Source organism: Mesoplodon densirostris, chromosome 14 (genome assembly GCF_025265405.1).
Source record: "Mesoplodon densirostris isolate mMesDen1 chromosome 14, mMesDen1 primary haplotype, whole genome shotgun sequence".
NCBI lineage: Eukaryota > Metazoa > Chordata > Mammalia > Artiodactyla > Ziphiidae > Mesoplodon > Mesoplodon densirostris.
In genome coordinates this window covers 31,459,119-31,476,406 of record NC_082674.1, presented here as the reverse complement: position 1 = coordinate 31,476,406, position 17,288 = coordinate 31,459,119, and the positions used below count along the sequence as shown (strand labels likewise).

General features: G+C 42.2%; 1 protein-coding gene across 2 annotated transcripts in view; it reads right to left on the bottom strand.

Annotated features, from left to right (window-relative positions):
* ARHGEF33 (Rho guanine nucleotide exchange factor 33) overlaps positions 1 to 17,288 on the bottom strand; it is a 44,299-nt gene that overhangs the window by 12,469 nt on the left and 14,542 nt on the right. For both annotated transcript variants that reach the window (XM_060117876.1, XM_060117877.1), the window contains exons 7-13: positions 16,655 to 16,879; positions 13,540 to 13,669; positions 7,514 to 7,646; positions 5,910 to 5,993; positions 4,720 to 4,803; positions 2,994 to 3,142; positions 1,810 to 1,974 (exon numbers count right to left, since the gene is read on the bottom strand). In XM_060117876.1, coding sequence (XP_059973859.1) covers positions 1,810 to 1,974; positions 2,994 to 3,142; positions 4,720 to 4,803; positions 5,910 to 5,993; positions 7,514 to 7,646; positions 13,540 to 13,669; positions 16,655 to 16,879 — 970 coding nt within the window. The remainder of the gene's footprint in view (positions 1 to 1,809; positions 1,975 to 2,993; positions 3,143 to 4,719; positions 4,804 to 5,909; positions 5,994 to 7,513; positions 7,647 to 13,539; positions 13,670 to 16,654; positions 16,880 to 17,288) is intronic.

The following is a 17,288-nucleotide window of genomic DNA, read 5'->3' as shown; positions in this document are numbered from 1 at the left end:
TTTCTGTATGTTTGAAATTTTCATAATAAAACTAAAAATTCCTCGTGGCTACAAAGCATGCTATATAAGTCGTCTCAAACTTCCACCCAAAAAAATATTACTGAAATGAAAAGGCTGTCACTCTGAATATGCCCAATTTCATGGAGGGTTTTTTGTTTAATCATAGATAAAGAATAACATTGGATACTTGGATAGAAGACCCATCAGATTGGATGTGGTTTGCCAACTCTGCTGGAATTAATTGCCAGACAGATGTGAGTGGACTACGACACACTGACCCAAACTGGTTGTGCTAGTTTATTTATTCATACTTAGTTCTACCACAAAAATGCATAAAGAATGCATATGTAAACGCTGAGTATCTTTCTCTGGTGGTCTTAAGATGAAAATGAGGTCTCACATTTACAGAGATGAAACAAATAGTGAAATGAAATATTGACTTGAATTCTCTTTTAACTTGGAAGACTCTTGTTGGGTTTTTTTCTGTCTATGTTTCTAACACAGAGTGCAGTGGCAGCCATCTTCTTCAGTCTGGATATAATCTCTAGGGATTTCTTTTTTTGGCTCTATTTGTCTCACTTCAAAGTAGAGAGTCACTGTTTTAAGAGCTGAAGTGATCCACAAACTAAAATTCCACTTCCTGTCTCCCACTCCCCACCCAGGAAAGGTATTTTTTGCTGTAAGGAGTTCTCTCCATATAGGACTTCCAGGATTTTCTCTATAGTAAGAAAATCATCCTGGGCTCTATTTATAGAAAAGTGAATGTCTCATAGGTTTTCAGAATGATTATAAAATTTCTGCCTTCTGCCTCCACATTTGCACTTCCATCTCTCACTGACAAGTGTTCTCAATTTTAAGAGATAAGGGCAGAAAGCAAACAGGATTTATTTTGTGTTATTGATCAGTTGCTCCTTCCAGTGACTGTAATTAGCATTCTAAAAACTGTAGGGATTAAACATTGAAGTAATCTCAACTGCCTACCTCTCACTTCATTGTAGTTTTAGAAAAGTAGCTTCTTGCATGATTTCTAAATTTTCCTTAAGATAATAAAACCCAAAGCAGAAATTATAGCCTAAGGAATTAGTTTCATGAGAATTGTCTATATTTGGTAAATTGGGGGTTTGGAATTTTGAGTTTTGGTTTCCCTTATTCTTCCAGAAGTCCTAGTTTCAAAGGTGGCCAAGTTGACATCCTTCAGAGGTAAAATGAGTTCCAGATATGTAAATAGCCTAATCCTTACCCTAAAGATCATCAAGAAGTTGGCTGAATGAGAATCCAGCTTAGTGTGCGAGAGGGTTGTGTGCAGCGACTTTAAAAGACTGTCAAATCCATCCACTGCCCAGAACAGCTTTCAGAGAAGCTGTCATAAGTGAAGAACAGAGATCATGAAGTCCCTTTCTGAAGAAGCTTCAAGGAGAATTGGGAAGGGCTAAACAGGGTTTAGCCCTAAAGGGTTTCCACCTTTCTGAGGGGTTGTAAAATGCCTTCCTGTCATCTTACAGCACTCCCTTCCACTCTGTCATTGTCCAAACCCAGAGAGACTCATGCTGTAGGTGGAGGGTGGTTATGTGTGATAGAATTGTTGGGAGTAACCTCCAGCCTCTAGGCCTGCTCTTTAACATAAGTGCCGTCCTCTGGGATCCAAACTTTGGGTCAGCTGCTTGCCTGCCACATATGGGCCTGATGGGGCAAGAGGGAGGAAGGAGTCCTCTAGGTCATATACTCCTAATACAGGCTGGCCTGCCCCACACGGACCACCTGGGAGGCGAGGGCATTGTCAGTAACCTTTCCACAGCAACAGGTGCTTACGTGACAGCAGGGCCCGAACTGGGAGCAGGAGAGTAGGGTTGCAGCATCTCTTCGGAGTGGATCCCACTGTCACGGACAGCCTCGGGGCCTGCAGTGGGAGAAGCATCTTGCCCGGCATTTGCACACTGGGAAGCCAGCCCTTTGTACAGCTTCGCCATGGATGACCTAATGGAATGGAGGTAATTATTCTCAGGGTCTACAATGGGAAATCAGCTCTCTGAACACACATTATACCAAGAAAGGCAGACTATTTCTCAGATGAAGCTCAGCTGTGAAGTTCTCGGTCTCTCCAGGGCTCTCTACAAACCAGGTTGCTTACATAATAGAGTGCAAGCTGGATGCTGGGTAGGAGTAGGGATGCTGATTAATTGGCTGAATTGAGTTTGGGGGTAAGGGGAGTATAAGGAGAAGTCATCCATTAGAGGAGCCCTGGCTTGGGACATAGCATGTTTCACTGGTGTAAAGCACGCACAGAAATGATTCTGTTTTCCTCATTGGATTGGAATGAGGTTGAAAGAATTCCAGGTTATTAGGAAGCTTTGTTACGAGTTGCTTCTGTTCCCTCATAAGCCCAGATTTTCCTTAATCAGTCCTTCCTGTTTCCTCTTAGTGTGAAGTCCTTTCAACCACCACCCCCTCCCTTATTTGTTTTATTGTTATCCATAGCACTTAAACCATCTAACTTATTTATTAACTGGCTACCCAGGTCTAGAAAGTAAGCTCCATGTGGCAAAGATTTTTGTCTGTTTTGTTCTTTGCAGTATATTCAGTATGCTGAACAGTGCCTGATATACAGTAAGTGCTCAGTAAATATTTCTTGAATTAATGAAAGAAATCACATTCTGGCCTTTAAACTGCAACTTTAAACCTGGCAAGTTTAGTGAAACAACTATTTTTGAGGTGGTTAGCAACATGAGATAATAGAAGGTCTGCATAAGCGTTAGAGTAAAAGTGCTTATTTTTCTAAATTAATTTCCACCGGGTAGTAAGTACCTCCCTCCTGTAACCAACCAGGTCACCTCTCTTCCCTCCCCTGCTCTCTCTTCTCTTCCGCCTCCATCACTGCATTTCAGCCGCTTTACATTCAATGTGGTTACTTGTGACAAACACTCACATTGACCGTCTGTATCCCTGTTCTCAGAAACCTTTGATCAGCCCTCTAGACTGAATCATCAGAACCTTACTTCTTGAGTTTTTTCCGTTTCTGAATAAGCAAATCCTCATTGCACTGAAACAGCAGGGTGTAGTGTGAGATAAATACTCGCAGGCGTTGAACACACACAAGAAGTAGGTAATAGTCAGGGTGTTCCTGCTCTGTGAACTTCAGGACGTTCTGGATGGAGGAAAAAAGGAAGCAGCATTGCATAGTTAGAATGAAAAGTTGTTTCGTCTCTTCTGTACCTTGCCTTGATCTGTTGTGAGAGTTTTGGTAGGCATTTAATCAAAATGATGCAAATAGCCAATTGAATTACAAACTGAAAAGTCAAACTTGCTGTTCTCTTTGTCCATCACACCAAGGGAAAATAATAGTCACTATTGCTCCTGTTCAAGTTGAATTTGAACATAATTCCATCTGAAAAATTAGAAGGATCTACTAATTAGATCTCTGAAGTAATGGAGCCATTCTAACAATTACTCTCTATAGGCACTGCCTTACAACCCAAAGGAGTCAGACCAATGGTGAGAAGGTCAGGCATCAAGGCTGGAAGTGAGGGGATGTTTATGATCAAGCCTGGCCTAGTGGCCCCTCCTGTTACATTGCCTGCTGTGCTATAGTGGAATGTGCATGCTGGTTGGATTTGGGAAAGCTGACAGTTATTGAGTGCTTCCTATTGCCAAGCACTAAGTCCTTTACATTATTTTCTCATTTAATTTTTACCACAACCCAGTTAGATATATGCCATTGTTACTCCAATTAACAAATAAGGAAATCAAGGCACAGTGAAGTTAAGTAATCTTCACTGGGTCACACATCTAATGAGTAGCAGAGTCAGGATTTGAACTCAAGTCAGACAGCAGAATCTGGGCTCTTATTTACTTACTTACAACCTGCTTGCAAGACCTGGGCTTCAGGCCTATATTTTTTTCACTGACCAGGTGTCTTAACTTGGGCAAGTTACTTCTTTGGGTCTCCATTTCCTTATCTAAAAAAATGTTAATAATGATACCTATTTCATGGGATTGTTGGAAAGATTAAATTAGATAATTACTGTGAGAATGATTTTAAGATCTAAAGCCACATACAATTGAAAGTCTTTTTATTATTAATACTGGGCTACTTCTACCTGAGACAAATCCCAAGCATTTCTGAGATGCTTTCACTGAATTACTTAAGAAGGTCAGTCAGCAATTAAACCAGAACAGGTGGGTGGTGGGAAGACGAGGGGCTGGTAGGGGTGCTGATGAGTCTCTCTTTCTCAACTCTACTGCCTCCAAGATGCTACAAACCCTGTGGGGAAATGGTGTGAAGAAGTCAGCTCATCAGCTTCTCCATGCTTCTCCTGAGACAAGACATAAGCACAATGTATTGTAGACCCTTGGACGCAAGCCAAAAGAAAGTAGTAGTCAGGGGTGAATTTAGATGGCTGTAGAACCAAGGTGGAAGGGACTGAATAGGTATCCAGGTCTGGCAGGAGCTGCCATAGAAAGATCCTGGATCAGCATAGGTGTGAATTGCTGGTCAATGAAGATAGAACTTCATTTTTGGCATCACGAGCCAAAAATTTTTAAAGAATGAGATTTTAGCTCATACCGCAAGGTGGAGATGGGGTAATCATAACAATCTAAATCATTTAAACGCTTCTTAGAAATATTAATGATTCCTTGACCCTTCACAGTGTCTTTCATTGGAAGCCAAAAACAGCTGTTTAGCATGAGAATCAGTTTAGTGGCTTGACCAGCCATGCCTACCTGCAGATGTATCAGATATTCAGGGATGCGCTGAACTATGTGAAAAAACAGTGTATAGATGTCAGACTTAATCTCTTCGTCACCCTGAATGAAAGAAAGTTGGAGTCAGTCTTCAGTGTCCCTCCAGCTCTGGCTGTCAAACCCCATTGTCAGTTCCCCCAGAGTAGGAAGGGTTTACTCTCTTCTCTGAAGAGAATTTTCTTCATCTAGAGTGTCATGCAGCATTGATCTGTTGGGGGACATGCTCAAGGAGACAACTCTTCTCTAGCAGGGAGCATGTCCTATACTTCTTTAGAATCCACCCAAGTTTCCCAACGACTCCCTCCTCCTCCCCACCCTCCCACACCATCTTAGCACAGTGGGCATTCAGTAAATTATGTATGAGTTGACTAAATTCATTAAGGTTCTTCAGCCAGTAATCTTTACAGTGGTTTACGAATAGGCACTAAGGGTGGACTGGAGCCTCATGAGAATGGGGAAGGGAGTATGATTAGAAACTGGTCGGCTGGCCTGGCAGCAGGAAACATGCTGGACCTTTTCCATGTCCCTTCCCCTCCTTTCCCTTTCTCAAATATTTGCTGAGCGCTAACACGTGGCTGGTATTGTACTGGGTTGGGAGCAGTAGGGGGTCGAAGTAGAAAGTTAATAGAGCCTCTCACCTCTTGTGAAACTTGATTAACTCTTAGCTTTAGAGCTCCTGATACGGTTCTTTTCTATTGACCTAAAATAACTAGAATTGTCTTATATTTATATGTGCTTCTTGAGCACCTAATATATCTTTGCAGAAGCAATACTTAAAGCAACATGACTAAAGCCATTTCATAATCTTATAAACTGACAGATACAGGATAACATGAATTTAATATTCAGTTCATATTGTCTGAGCCTGTAAAACCCCAAACCCCTCAAGGCTGCAAGCTGCAGTCTGAAGATCTCTGCTTAGAATAGCTGTTTACTTTGTCTGTATTTCCCATGGAATGGAACAGAAGGTCAGTAAGGAACAGCAAAGACCAAAGCAATGGCACTGATCCTTGAGTGGGCGCCTTTGACCCCAGGGAGGAGTGTCAGTGGCTCTGTTCAAGCCATTCCCCAGCCTGGAGAACAAGCTCAGAGGGCATGTGCTGTAGTTTCTGGGCAGATGAGCAACATCATGTAGTCACACACGTAACCAAAGGACAGTGCACACATACCTCCTTCAGAACAACCACGTGAACCAAAGAGATGCATTCTGGCAGGTCCCTCAGGTAAGCAACATAATAATCCAAAAAATTATTCTTGAAAACAAGCAGAAAAAGGCATGGTAAGAACCTGGAGACCGGAATGATAACAACTAATATGTTTACAGAGTCATGCATATTAAATGGAGTACTTTGCAGAGATGATTTTAATCATTCATTTAATGTGTTTAGTAAATTTTTTTTTATTCACCTTAAAAAAATCTTTTTGGTTTTAAGGAAAATATTCCTGTGGATTTGAAAAACAAAACTCAGTATCCCTGCTTTAACGAGAGAAAGTGAAATGATAAACCAAAGCAGAGGGAAGGGGCCATGTAAGTTGAAAAATAATTTTAAAAGCTGTTCAATGATAAAAATGCATATTTTGTTTTTTAATTACTTTCATTAATGATGAAATGCTTCAATCATCTACATCTAAATGAGGAACTTTGTCCAACTCACCTCATAGTTTCTAGGCCAGGGATTCTCGACTTTTTCCACTAATTGCATATTCACCTATGGAATATCCCCTCAGGAAAACAGTTCTCACCTTTCAAAGTTATACTCCCATAGATATAACAATTTTCAGCTCAAGAAAGCATACTGAATACAAATGAGTAAAAATGATATTAGAGGGATAGTATTACATCCACTCTATACAAGTAAATAATTTGTAAATTTTGTATTATTAATCACAGCTGAGAATCCTCGCTATGCAGAGGTTAACTGCAGGCAAAATCTGGCTTGCAGACCAGTTTTAATTAGCCCACACAATGTTTTTAAAATAAGAAAATTTCATACAAAATTCTGGATTTCCAGCTTCTCTTAAAATATCAGAAGTTCTGGTAACTCTAGTCCTTTTTCCCTGCGTAACAATTGGATAAAGCTGAGTAGCTATTCTTTGTTGAAAGCATATGTGCTCCACTTAAGCTCACTTCCCCGCAGTCCACATTGTTTTACATTCAGCTCACTTCAACTCACTAATGTCACTGTCTGGCCCTATAGGCATTTGAGTTTGCAACTTGTGGCCTAAATCATACTTTCTTTGAAGAACATTATAGAGATTTCAAACCTTAGCATCCTTTCTCCAGGGAAGTGAAAACAAAAAACATTCCAGACAAATAACTGCCCATCACATTTTTAAAAATCTCTAGGAAATGAAATTGTGCTTGAAAGTATATACATATATACAAACTCTCATATATTCATGTTATATGTATGTATGGATATATATGTGCATGTATATATATTATACACAAATACACACACATACATACACATACACGTGCATATTCACTGGGGGCAGTTACAGTACAGTGGAAAGTGATGATCTGGAAGTTAAAAGACTTGGGTTCTAGCCACAGACCTACAAATATCTAGATAGCTGGGTGATTTCAGCCAAGGCTTTTAATTTCTCTGAACTTTATTTCATTATCTGTAGAATGAGGAGGTTAGACTAGATCTCAGGAGTTCCTCTAACTCTGAAATTCACTGATTCTAGATTCTCTATTAAGAGAAACAGACAAGGGAGACACAGACACATATAATTCAAGTTTATAAAGGATTAAGAAAAAACTTACCTCATCATTTGTTAACTTAAGGAATAAATCTCCAAGGACCCCTTGGCGTGGCCACTTCAAGACCCTTTCCTGCAGAGCATGAAGCAAATCCAGGTGCTGCTGGACAAGGTACCGTAAAGAGCCAGGGAAGAGGCTTGGAACAGAATAGACACACAAACCAGGTGTAGAGAAGAAAAGGCTCTACAAGAATATATGGAGCAGGTCCCATTTTCCCAGCCATTCAAAATATGTTGAGTCACAGGTCTGCCTTTAGTATTCAAAAAAACAGTCTGTCATCGTCAACCTCACAGCAGATATCCTCAGACTATAGAAAGACCCCTTTACTGATGGCTCCTATACGAATGTTATTGAACTAGTAAAGGGCACATCACTCTAATGGCCTTTTTAAAGCTTACCTGGTACACTTTTATTTATGTGACAGTGGAAATTAAAGGGAAATCTTTTTCAAAGTTTTAACGTTATTCCCATTTGATGTGCAAATTGTCTATTCTAATTAATGTTGCAGATGAGGACACTAAGGTGGCCCTGGGTCATTCTCAGCTACTGGGTAGGAGACTGTACTTAGATAAGGAGGAATTTTGTTTAAAGCTGGCAACTGAAAGCTCGGGATGAGGGCATAAAAGTGTTCCTTTTCCCCTTTCCTTCAGTTTCTAAGAAGAATCTGGGCAAGGATGGAGTCTTGCTGGGGGAGGCTACAAACTAGGCCTGGCCTGCTACTCCCAGGAGTTTTGCTGAGCCCCCTTCCTGCTCTCACATCCCCCCAGCCATCTCAGTGTGCCTCATTTTTTTCAGAGGAAATGAAGGAAAGAAGAGAGAAGTCAGAGGAGGATGGGGTGGAGAGGAAAGACAGAAAGAGAATCATAGGAGGAAGAAGAAGGGGGATTGGATGGAGAAGGGAGGTGAGCAGAGGCCTGTAGGAGCGAGGAAGGAAGAAGCAGGAAGAGTGAAGTCTTATTGGGCGACAGCAAGGATTTCAGCTCCAGCTTGGTAACTTAGGGAAATTGAAAATAGGTTCCCCTGTGCTTTTAAGACCACAAGGTTTTTGGGGGGGTTTGTTGGTTGGTTGGTTTTTTGTTTGTTTTTTCTTTTAGGTAAGAAGTAGATTTATTAATATCCTTTGTAAAGAGGTTGTAGGAGAATGGGGTGCAAGAGGGGCTTCCCTGGGGCGCAATGGTTGAGAATCTGCCTGCTAATGCAGGGGACACGGGTTCGAGCCCTGGTCTGGGAGGGTCCCACATGCCGCAGAGCAGCTGGGCCCGTGAGCCACAGCTACTGAGCCTGCGCGTCTGGAGCCTGTGCTCCGCAACGAGAGGCCGCGATAGTGAGAGGCCCGCGCACCGCGATGAAGAGTGGCCCCCGCTTGCCACAACTAGAGAAAGCCCTCGCACAGAAACGAAGACCCAACACAGCAAAAATAAATTAATTAATTAATAAACTCCTACCAGCAACATCTTCTTTAAAAAAAAAAAAAAAAAGAGAATGGTCATGTCCCAGGTCTCGGGCGGGTCCCTGGGACAGGCTGCCAAGTAAGGGTCCTTGGCTTCGCGCAGCAAAGAATTCAAGGGCTAGCCATAGTAGAGTGACAGCAGAGATACACATCCACAGGCAGAATGCAGTCTGTCTCAAAAGGGGAGGGCGGCCAAGACCACAAGTTTAACAAAGATGAAAGTGATGGCCTGCTTGTTGCTGAGAACCAAACTTATTTGGATATTTCCCCAGGGTCTACTGAGAGTAAATTAGTGGACAGTTGGGGTGCTTTGCCAACCGCAAACAAGCAGACCTTTGTTGAGAACAGAAGGAAGGACGCCAGTTTGAAAGGAGGTGTTTTCAGCCCATCTCCAGGCAAAAAAGACTCCCCCGTGGTCGTAGCTCAGAGAAGACACACAAATGCCAGAATGGGATACCCAGCCTCCTGTGAAAAGATACAAGGATTCCTTCCACCCTGATCTGACCACCCCCTGTGCCTCCACACATGCAGAGCCAGCTGATCCATAAGCGTGGGACGAGAGACCTGTGCTAGGCTGGTGCAGTGGGCTCAGAAGATCTAAGTAATCCCTGTCCAGACCAAAGGGAATTTGGAGGAGTGGCTGGGAGACAGTCTTGACTGGGAGAAGACCTTAAAGCTGATGGAGGAAAGCACAACTGATCAAACTGAAAGAGTGAAACACTGCACCAGCAAAAGATCTAGATGTGAAAGATTTCTCCCCACCCAGAGGCTGACGGTGACTTTGGGTAATATTCCTGGTGTGACACTGAGACATGTTAGGGCACCGTGGTGAGATATGACTTTCTGATGGGTTGTCACTGTAGGTTATATAATATGTCTTGGGTTATCTCTTTTCTTTTTCTCTCCTTCCTTCCTTTCCTGTCCTGTCCTTTCTTTTTCTTTCCTTTCTAGAAAGCTGCCTTCTGCTACACTGTGACCAGTGTACTTGCAGAGTTGGCAGCTGGTAACTTGGTTAGAGTCCAGATGTCTCCTGGACTGTCCACTGGGCTAACAGTAAGGTTTCAGGATGAAGGTCAGAAAAGGCTAAGTCTCCCATGAAGCATCATGGAAGCATGTAAGTTACATGAAGAGCAATGGTTTACAGTGGGTTCTGTACCAAATATTGAAAACAGGCTTTAAAAAAATTTTTTTTTAATTTAATAAGGTTAATATTTGAAATCAGGGAAGAGTGTGGACGAGGTAAGCCAGGAAGTGGAGAGCAGAGGGAGAAAGAAGCAAGAAGCATAGACACACTTAATCTATTTCACTATTTTGCCTGGAGCCAGACCTGACTCCCAGAAGCAAGTTTTTCATTAAGACAAAAGTATTACATGCTCAACTTATTTTCTATTCCTTACCAGGAGTGAGATTATGGCAACATGAGTAGTTTATTCTTTCTGAAGCCTTCAAAGTAATTTCAACTCCCGCAATACAGTACCCAAGCAACGAGAAAAATAAACTAAAAGCAATCAATGAAAATCCAGTTACAGTTTCAAATTAATAACTTAGCTCTTAAGTCAAAACAGCTCCTGAGCTTCAGCTGCAGGGTGAGGCATCGATAATTAAAATATGTGCCACCTGGTGGTGATCTGAAGCACACAGCTCGCTGAGTACTTGGTAGAGGTGGCCCTGGAGTTTAGCTTTTAAGGCTAACTGGCAATCCTGTGGAGCTGACTTTGTCCCTCCTGATAAGGGTTCAGACAGGACTGTTTGAGCCTGAGGTTGTGGCTCTGTGTGCGTGAATCATACCGGAAAAAGCCAAGAACTCCAACTTCTGTGATCCTCCTACAGATGGACAACAGCCTGCAAGTTCCCCTCAGGCTTCAGCTGGCAGCCTTTGCCCCTGCAGCGTCAGGCCCTTTTAGCCAGGGGCAGGGCTGGCTTGAAACAGCCTGAGGAGACTCCTGAGTGCTTCATGTTTTTCTGCGGAAAACCTGAAGTTTTATTTTATAGGCTTGAGAAGACATGGCAACCTCAGGTTTGAGTGTCAGGTATGTAGTTGCAGTGGGTGTTGTTTTCACCCCCAGGTGACTTTTCAGTGAGGGTAGAAGATGCAGAAGGCTTGCAGTTTGTGATGGGAAAAATAGTAAATGTTAATAAATAATTTTTATCTTTGCATAGGAGGAAAAATGCCAGTAGGGAAGAGGAATAATCTCATTCTGTTTTGTATTTCATTCAGCTGGTCTACTTAAATAAAGTACACCTGGAGGCTTCAGAAAGCTTTAAAAAAAAAAGAAACATAGTGAGTAAAGGAGGAGGATGAAGATCTAACCCCAGGTAGGAGAAGGGCAACACTGCAAACCCCAGAACCAGAGATTAGCACTAAGAGTACTAAGTTGAAGCTTTTCTCTTCTTGGGCTATGAAAACAAAAAAGAGGGTTGCTTAGCAGATAACTAACATGAATAACATTATCATGGATATGAGAAATAGCCATTGTCTTACTTTTACTGAGGATGGCATGATAGTTTTAATTTTTTTTAATCTCAGAATTTGGGGGAAAGGCCCACTTCTTCCTCAGTAATGGGTCATGAGAAGTAGAAGTGAGGGCAAGTAGAAAAGAGCTTCCGTGAGCTAAGAATATATCCCTACCTGACAAGTCAGCTGAGATCTGAAGTAAGAACTTATGGGCGGTTAAGAGAGAAGCATAAGTTGTGAAATAAGAAGAGACAAAGTCGGCTTCTGGCTGAGGCACTTGGCATATTGCTGTTAGTCAAGGTGGTATCTTTGCAATCACGTGGTCCTTAGGGAAGCAGTGTGATGTTGAAAGAGCAAAAGACACAGGGTCAGACAGGCCTGGGCTTGAGTTCTGGCACCTATTGGTTTTGTGGCTTTAAACCTCTCTAGACCTGAGTTTCTTCATCTATAAGGTAGGATTCACAGGGTTCTTATGAAGATTTCATGAAGTTAATATACATGAAGTGCCAAGTATGGGGCCTGGTTACTGTATTCCAGAGCAAACAATCCTCTCTTTCTCTCTCCTTGCTCCATCCCCACATTCTCAGAGACTGGAAAGAGATGCTGCTGGCTTAGAATCTTAGATGTGGAGGCAAAGCCCATCAAAAGGTATACTGAGTTTTAGATTGGTTTTTAATGTAAACTGAGCAAGTCTTTGGCAACAGCAAGGTAGCTAGAGGCCAGAGAGACTTCTCAGAGGGCTGAAGGGGCAATCTGGGAGGGTAGGACAAGCTCGATTGGGGTGAAGGAGGGGGAATCAAGTGGCCAGAAGGGAAAGGAAGGACCAGCAAGAACCTAGGTGGCCGCTGAGAGAAAGCAAAACCCAATCCAGAGCCTCTCTTGTTCACAGCTTTAAGTGTCACATTACCCTTTCTGCTCCTTGCTGCGTTCTGTTTTGTTTACTTCATAATTCTTTTTTTTAACAATGAATATTCCTTTTTTTAAAGAAACTTATTCCTTTTTATTTATTTATTTTTTACATTTTGGCCACACCGTGCGGCATGTGGGACCTTAGTTCCCCAACTAGGGATCGAATCCGCGCCCCCTGCATTGGAAGCACGGAGTCTTAACCACTGGACCGCCAGGGAAGTCCCAGTGAAACAATTCCTGAAAATAGTTAAGCCACTGGTGGATTTGTCAGGGAATATTTTCTTACCTCAATCACCCAGATAGGGGGAGCATTGCGTTTTGGTGACTGGGTGTACAGCTGGCAGCTGCAAAGCCAAGTAAGATTGGCGGGGGGAGTGGTGATAAGAATCAGGAAAACATAGTTAGGGCATCCCACGGTTTATGAGCCACCAGTGTATATTACCCGACAGAATGCTTAGAGTCGCGATGCTGTATTTGTCTCCAGTAGTCTATCATCCAGACTTTTCATTTATTTGGATTGGCCTTTTCCTCAGTTGATCTGGATTATTACATCTTTATTACATTAGTCTTTTCCCACCAAATCATAGTTTCTCTTTCCTGCTTTCTCTCAACAGAGAGGCAAGCAGAGCAAATCTGAAGTTTGGAAAGAGAGATAGATGGAGGAGTGTCGTACCCTTGGGGCTAGCAAGCTGTTGTAACACATCACAGGCCCTCTGGAAGCACTGCGCCACAACACAGGTGCACACACACACGACTCACACGTCATCCAGGATCACGTGAACAAACAATGAAAAAGGTCCAAGTTCATAGCTATATCAGCCCTGTATCATTTATCTAATGGCCACTTCAGGCCTCCATTGCATCCATTCCCTGTACTTTCATGAGAAGTGATTCCAGGGGGTCTTCCAGGATCCCAGTGGAACATGCAGATGGCAACAGACAGGAATGCCTCCCTCACTGTAGCATTTATTCCTCTTTTAGGTTCTTAACAGACAGGCCAGGGACACTGAAAGCCCCAGGGACCATCATTTTCTTATCTGCTCAGAATCTACATTTGAGACTTGCCAAGGGTTACCTGCTGTCACTGATATTCTCTTTTCAAAGACTATTTCTGGAACTCTTTACAGGTCCCAGAATTCCCAAAGTGGAAACAATAAACAACTTACCTTAAATTTTAATCAATCTGAAAAGCAAAGGCAATGAATACATGGATACCTTCTCTCTTTGGAATTCCTCTTTCCATCTGACCCCTGGAATGTTGCCTTGATCTTCAGGATCAGAGAGATGTTAATGACATATTTTCTTTCTGATTCAAGCAGTTCCAAAGCCACAGTCTGTCTTTTAGCTTTAAAAACAAACCAAGGAGGGAATTTTAGTTAACCACTCTTCCCTGAAACCCCATTAAATGTTAGAAAGCAATCAAGAGATATTGAAAGCAATATAAAGAGAAACCAACAAGTTTTTGGAAGATGTAAAACAGAATGGATGCATGTTTATTAATTCAGCAGAGTAAAGGGCACAAAACCCTTTACTTTGGTGTTTTCATCTGAGGATGGGAAATCGGCTAAGAAGCAGAAAGGCTCAAGGATTGGAGGCACCAAGGCACCACAGAACGTACAAATAAGGGGCAATGCTGTAAACAGGAGAAGTAGTCTATATAAAGTGCAATTGAACCTCCAGCTCCCCATCCCCATGCCAGATGGCTTCCTCATTTCCACCCGATGGGAAATGAGAAAAATTAAACTAGAGAAGCCTGAGTCTCTGGTATCTGAGCTAAGATCAGAGGGCAGAGTTGAGATGCTTAAATGAAAACAAAGGGACTCAGAGAAGGCTTGCATATGGAACAGTCAGACTCCTCTCAGCCTCTTCCAATGCAGGTCCCAGAATGCCAGCAGCCAGACTTACACTGTCCAGGCAGGAGAGGGGAGGACCTTCCACTGGAGAAACTGAACTGCCCAAGTGAAAAAGATCTACAAACACTGACATAAAGAGGTCACCTATCAAAAAGGTAATTTGCCACCTGTTTAGCAGATAATGAAGCCCACTTATTGATAAGCTTAACCAACACAGAATTTTCAGGTTTATTTAAATTTAGGGCTTTTTTCTTGGATATAAATAATTAGCTAAGAATCCTCAGACATTTAATCAATCTTACATCATAAAAGAAAGAGAAGGAAAAAGTATATACTTATTTTTAAAAGGAGGAGGGGGACTTTCCTGGTGGTCCAACGGTTAAGACTCTGTGCTCCCAATTCCGGGGGCCCGGGTTCGATCCCTGGTCAGGGAACTAGATCCCGCATGCCACAACTAAGAGCCCATGTGCCGCAACTAAAGATCACGCATGCCACAATTAAAAGATCTCGCCAGCCACAACAAAGATCCCATGTGCTGCAACTAAGAGCTGGAACAACCAAATAAGCAACAACAAAAAAACTTTTTAAAGGGACTTCCCTGGTGGTGCAGTGGCTAAGAATCTGCCTGCCAGTGCAGGGGACACGGGTTCGAGCCCTGGTCTGGGAAGATCCCACATGCCATGGAGCAACTAAGCCCATGTGCCACAACTACTGAGCTTGCGTTCTAGAGCCCACGAGCCACAACTACTGAGCCCGCATGCTTCAACTACTGAAGCCTGTGCACCTAGAGCCCGTGCTTGGCAACAAGAGAAGCCACCGCAATGAGAAGCCCACGCACAGCAACAAAGAGTAGCCCCCGCTCGCCGCAACCAGAGAAAGCCCGTGTGCAGCAATTAAGACTCAGTGCAGCCAAAAAAAAAAAAAAAACAAACTACAATATGATACCAGGACACACCCACAAGCATGGTTCAAATTTAAAGGCTGGTCATACTAAATATTGAGAAGGATGTGAAGCAACTGGAACTTTCATTCATTGCTGGTAAGAGTATAAAATGTTCCAACCACTTTGGTAAACTGCTTGACAATTCCTTTTAAACTTAAACATAATCCTATTCTATAATCTAGAGATTCCACTCCTGTGTATACACCCAAGAGAAATGAGGGCATACGCTAAAAAAAAAAAAAAAAAATCTGTACAGGAATATTCATGGCAGCTTTCTTTATAATAGCCCTAAACTGGAAACAATCCATATGTCCAGTATCAGGAGAATGGAAAAATTATGGTAAATTTATTCAATATGAATAAACTGCTGCATGAATTACACACAACACATTATGTTGAGAGAAAGAGGCCAGACACAAAAGACTATATATTATAATATTCCATTTATATGGAGTCAAGAACAGACACAATTAATTTATAGTGACAGAAGTCGGAGTAGTTGTTCTGTGGGTGGATATTGCCTGGAAAGGTGCATGCGAGAACATTCTGGTGGTAATATTTCTATTATTAGAAATATTAATATATTTATTATATTATACAGGTCTGTATATCATGACCTGGGTAGTGATCACAAGGGGGACAGTGAGCTTAAGCTTAAGCTTTGTGAATTTTACTCTATGTAAATTAACCATCAATAAAGTACTGATAGAAAAATAGAAGCATGAACTCTTTTTAAAACATGGAAGCAAGCACCAGAAAAAAACTGTCAAAAGAATTTAAAATGGTTGTTACTGGTCTTCATAATAAACCTTTTAGTATTATTTAATTTTTCATGTATTTTATAATAAAAAAATTTTTAAATTACCTCCCACAAAACAGAGGGATATGCCATTGTCTGACATATATCAATAGTAAGTGCTCAGTGATGATTTATGATTTGAAGGAAAGGAAAGAGGGAAAAAAGGAGGAAGGGAGAACAGACCTTATTGCAGCGTTTGGTGTTTTGGTGGTGGACTCCTGATACAAGATTCGTATATTGAACATTCCCTATCACTGAATAAATAGGTCACAAAATTCTGCCCTCTTCTCCACTAACCTTATGCCTTTTTTACAAAACACTACATTACTAAATGTCATGGATACCCAGAATCAAGGTGGTGGTCCCAGTTGGCCGTGTGACCTCAGGTGAGTCCCTTCACCTCTAAAGACTTTAGTTTGTTCATCTCAAAAGTAAACCAGAGGCTGGGTGGTCTCATAGGTCAACTGCATCTAAATTGCCCCTTGGGGGCTTCCCTGGTGGAGCAGTGGTTGAGAGTCCGCCTGCCGATGCAGGGGACACGGGTTCGTGCCCCGGTCCGGGAAGATCCCACATGCCGCGGAGCGGCTGGGCCCATGAGCCATGGCTGCTGAGCCTGCGTGTCCGGAGCCTGTGCTCCGCAACGGGAAAGGCCACAACAGTGAGAGGCCCAAGTACCGCAACAACAACAACAAATAATAATAATAATAAATAAATAAATTTCCCCTTGGGACTTACCAGCTAAAGAGGTTTCACATAAAATGTTTTCCAAGGAGCTGTGTCTGCCCTGGCCAGCTTCCTTGAGTTTATCTGGGTGGTCCTTCGTGACATATTCTTCACCCCATTCTTTACTGTCCTTTGGCTGCCTCCACACACCAGGTGGAAGATGGCCCTTGTGTTGGATATCAGCCGAGAGGCAAGACTTAAGGTTTTCTTCTGCTTCTGGAGTTGTTGGGTTCATTCCTGAAAAATAACGTCTGCCATCAAGTTCTGATTGTTTAACGATTATATTTGTTACGAACTCTTAAATATTATGCCTCTGCTTGGGTACAACTATCCCTTAAGGATTAAATATACCAATTAAGGATTAAAAGCCTCCACAATTGCAAAGCATCACCTTTCTCTGTTTATGGTCTATGTTCTCACTCTTTGTACGCAGTCTCTACTGAATAAGGACTTTTAAAAAATAAATTTATAAAATAGTGTAACTAACTTATAATAGTATGTATTGACTCCTCATACCTGCTGCCTTTCAGGTGAGCACACCAGGGAAGAAAATACAGACAGAGGAGGAAGAAGGGTGCCAAACACAATGTCTTATTTTGGAATTTGTCCTTCTTGGCCCTAATGATGGTAAGTTTCCCAAAGGCAG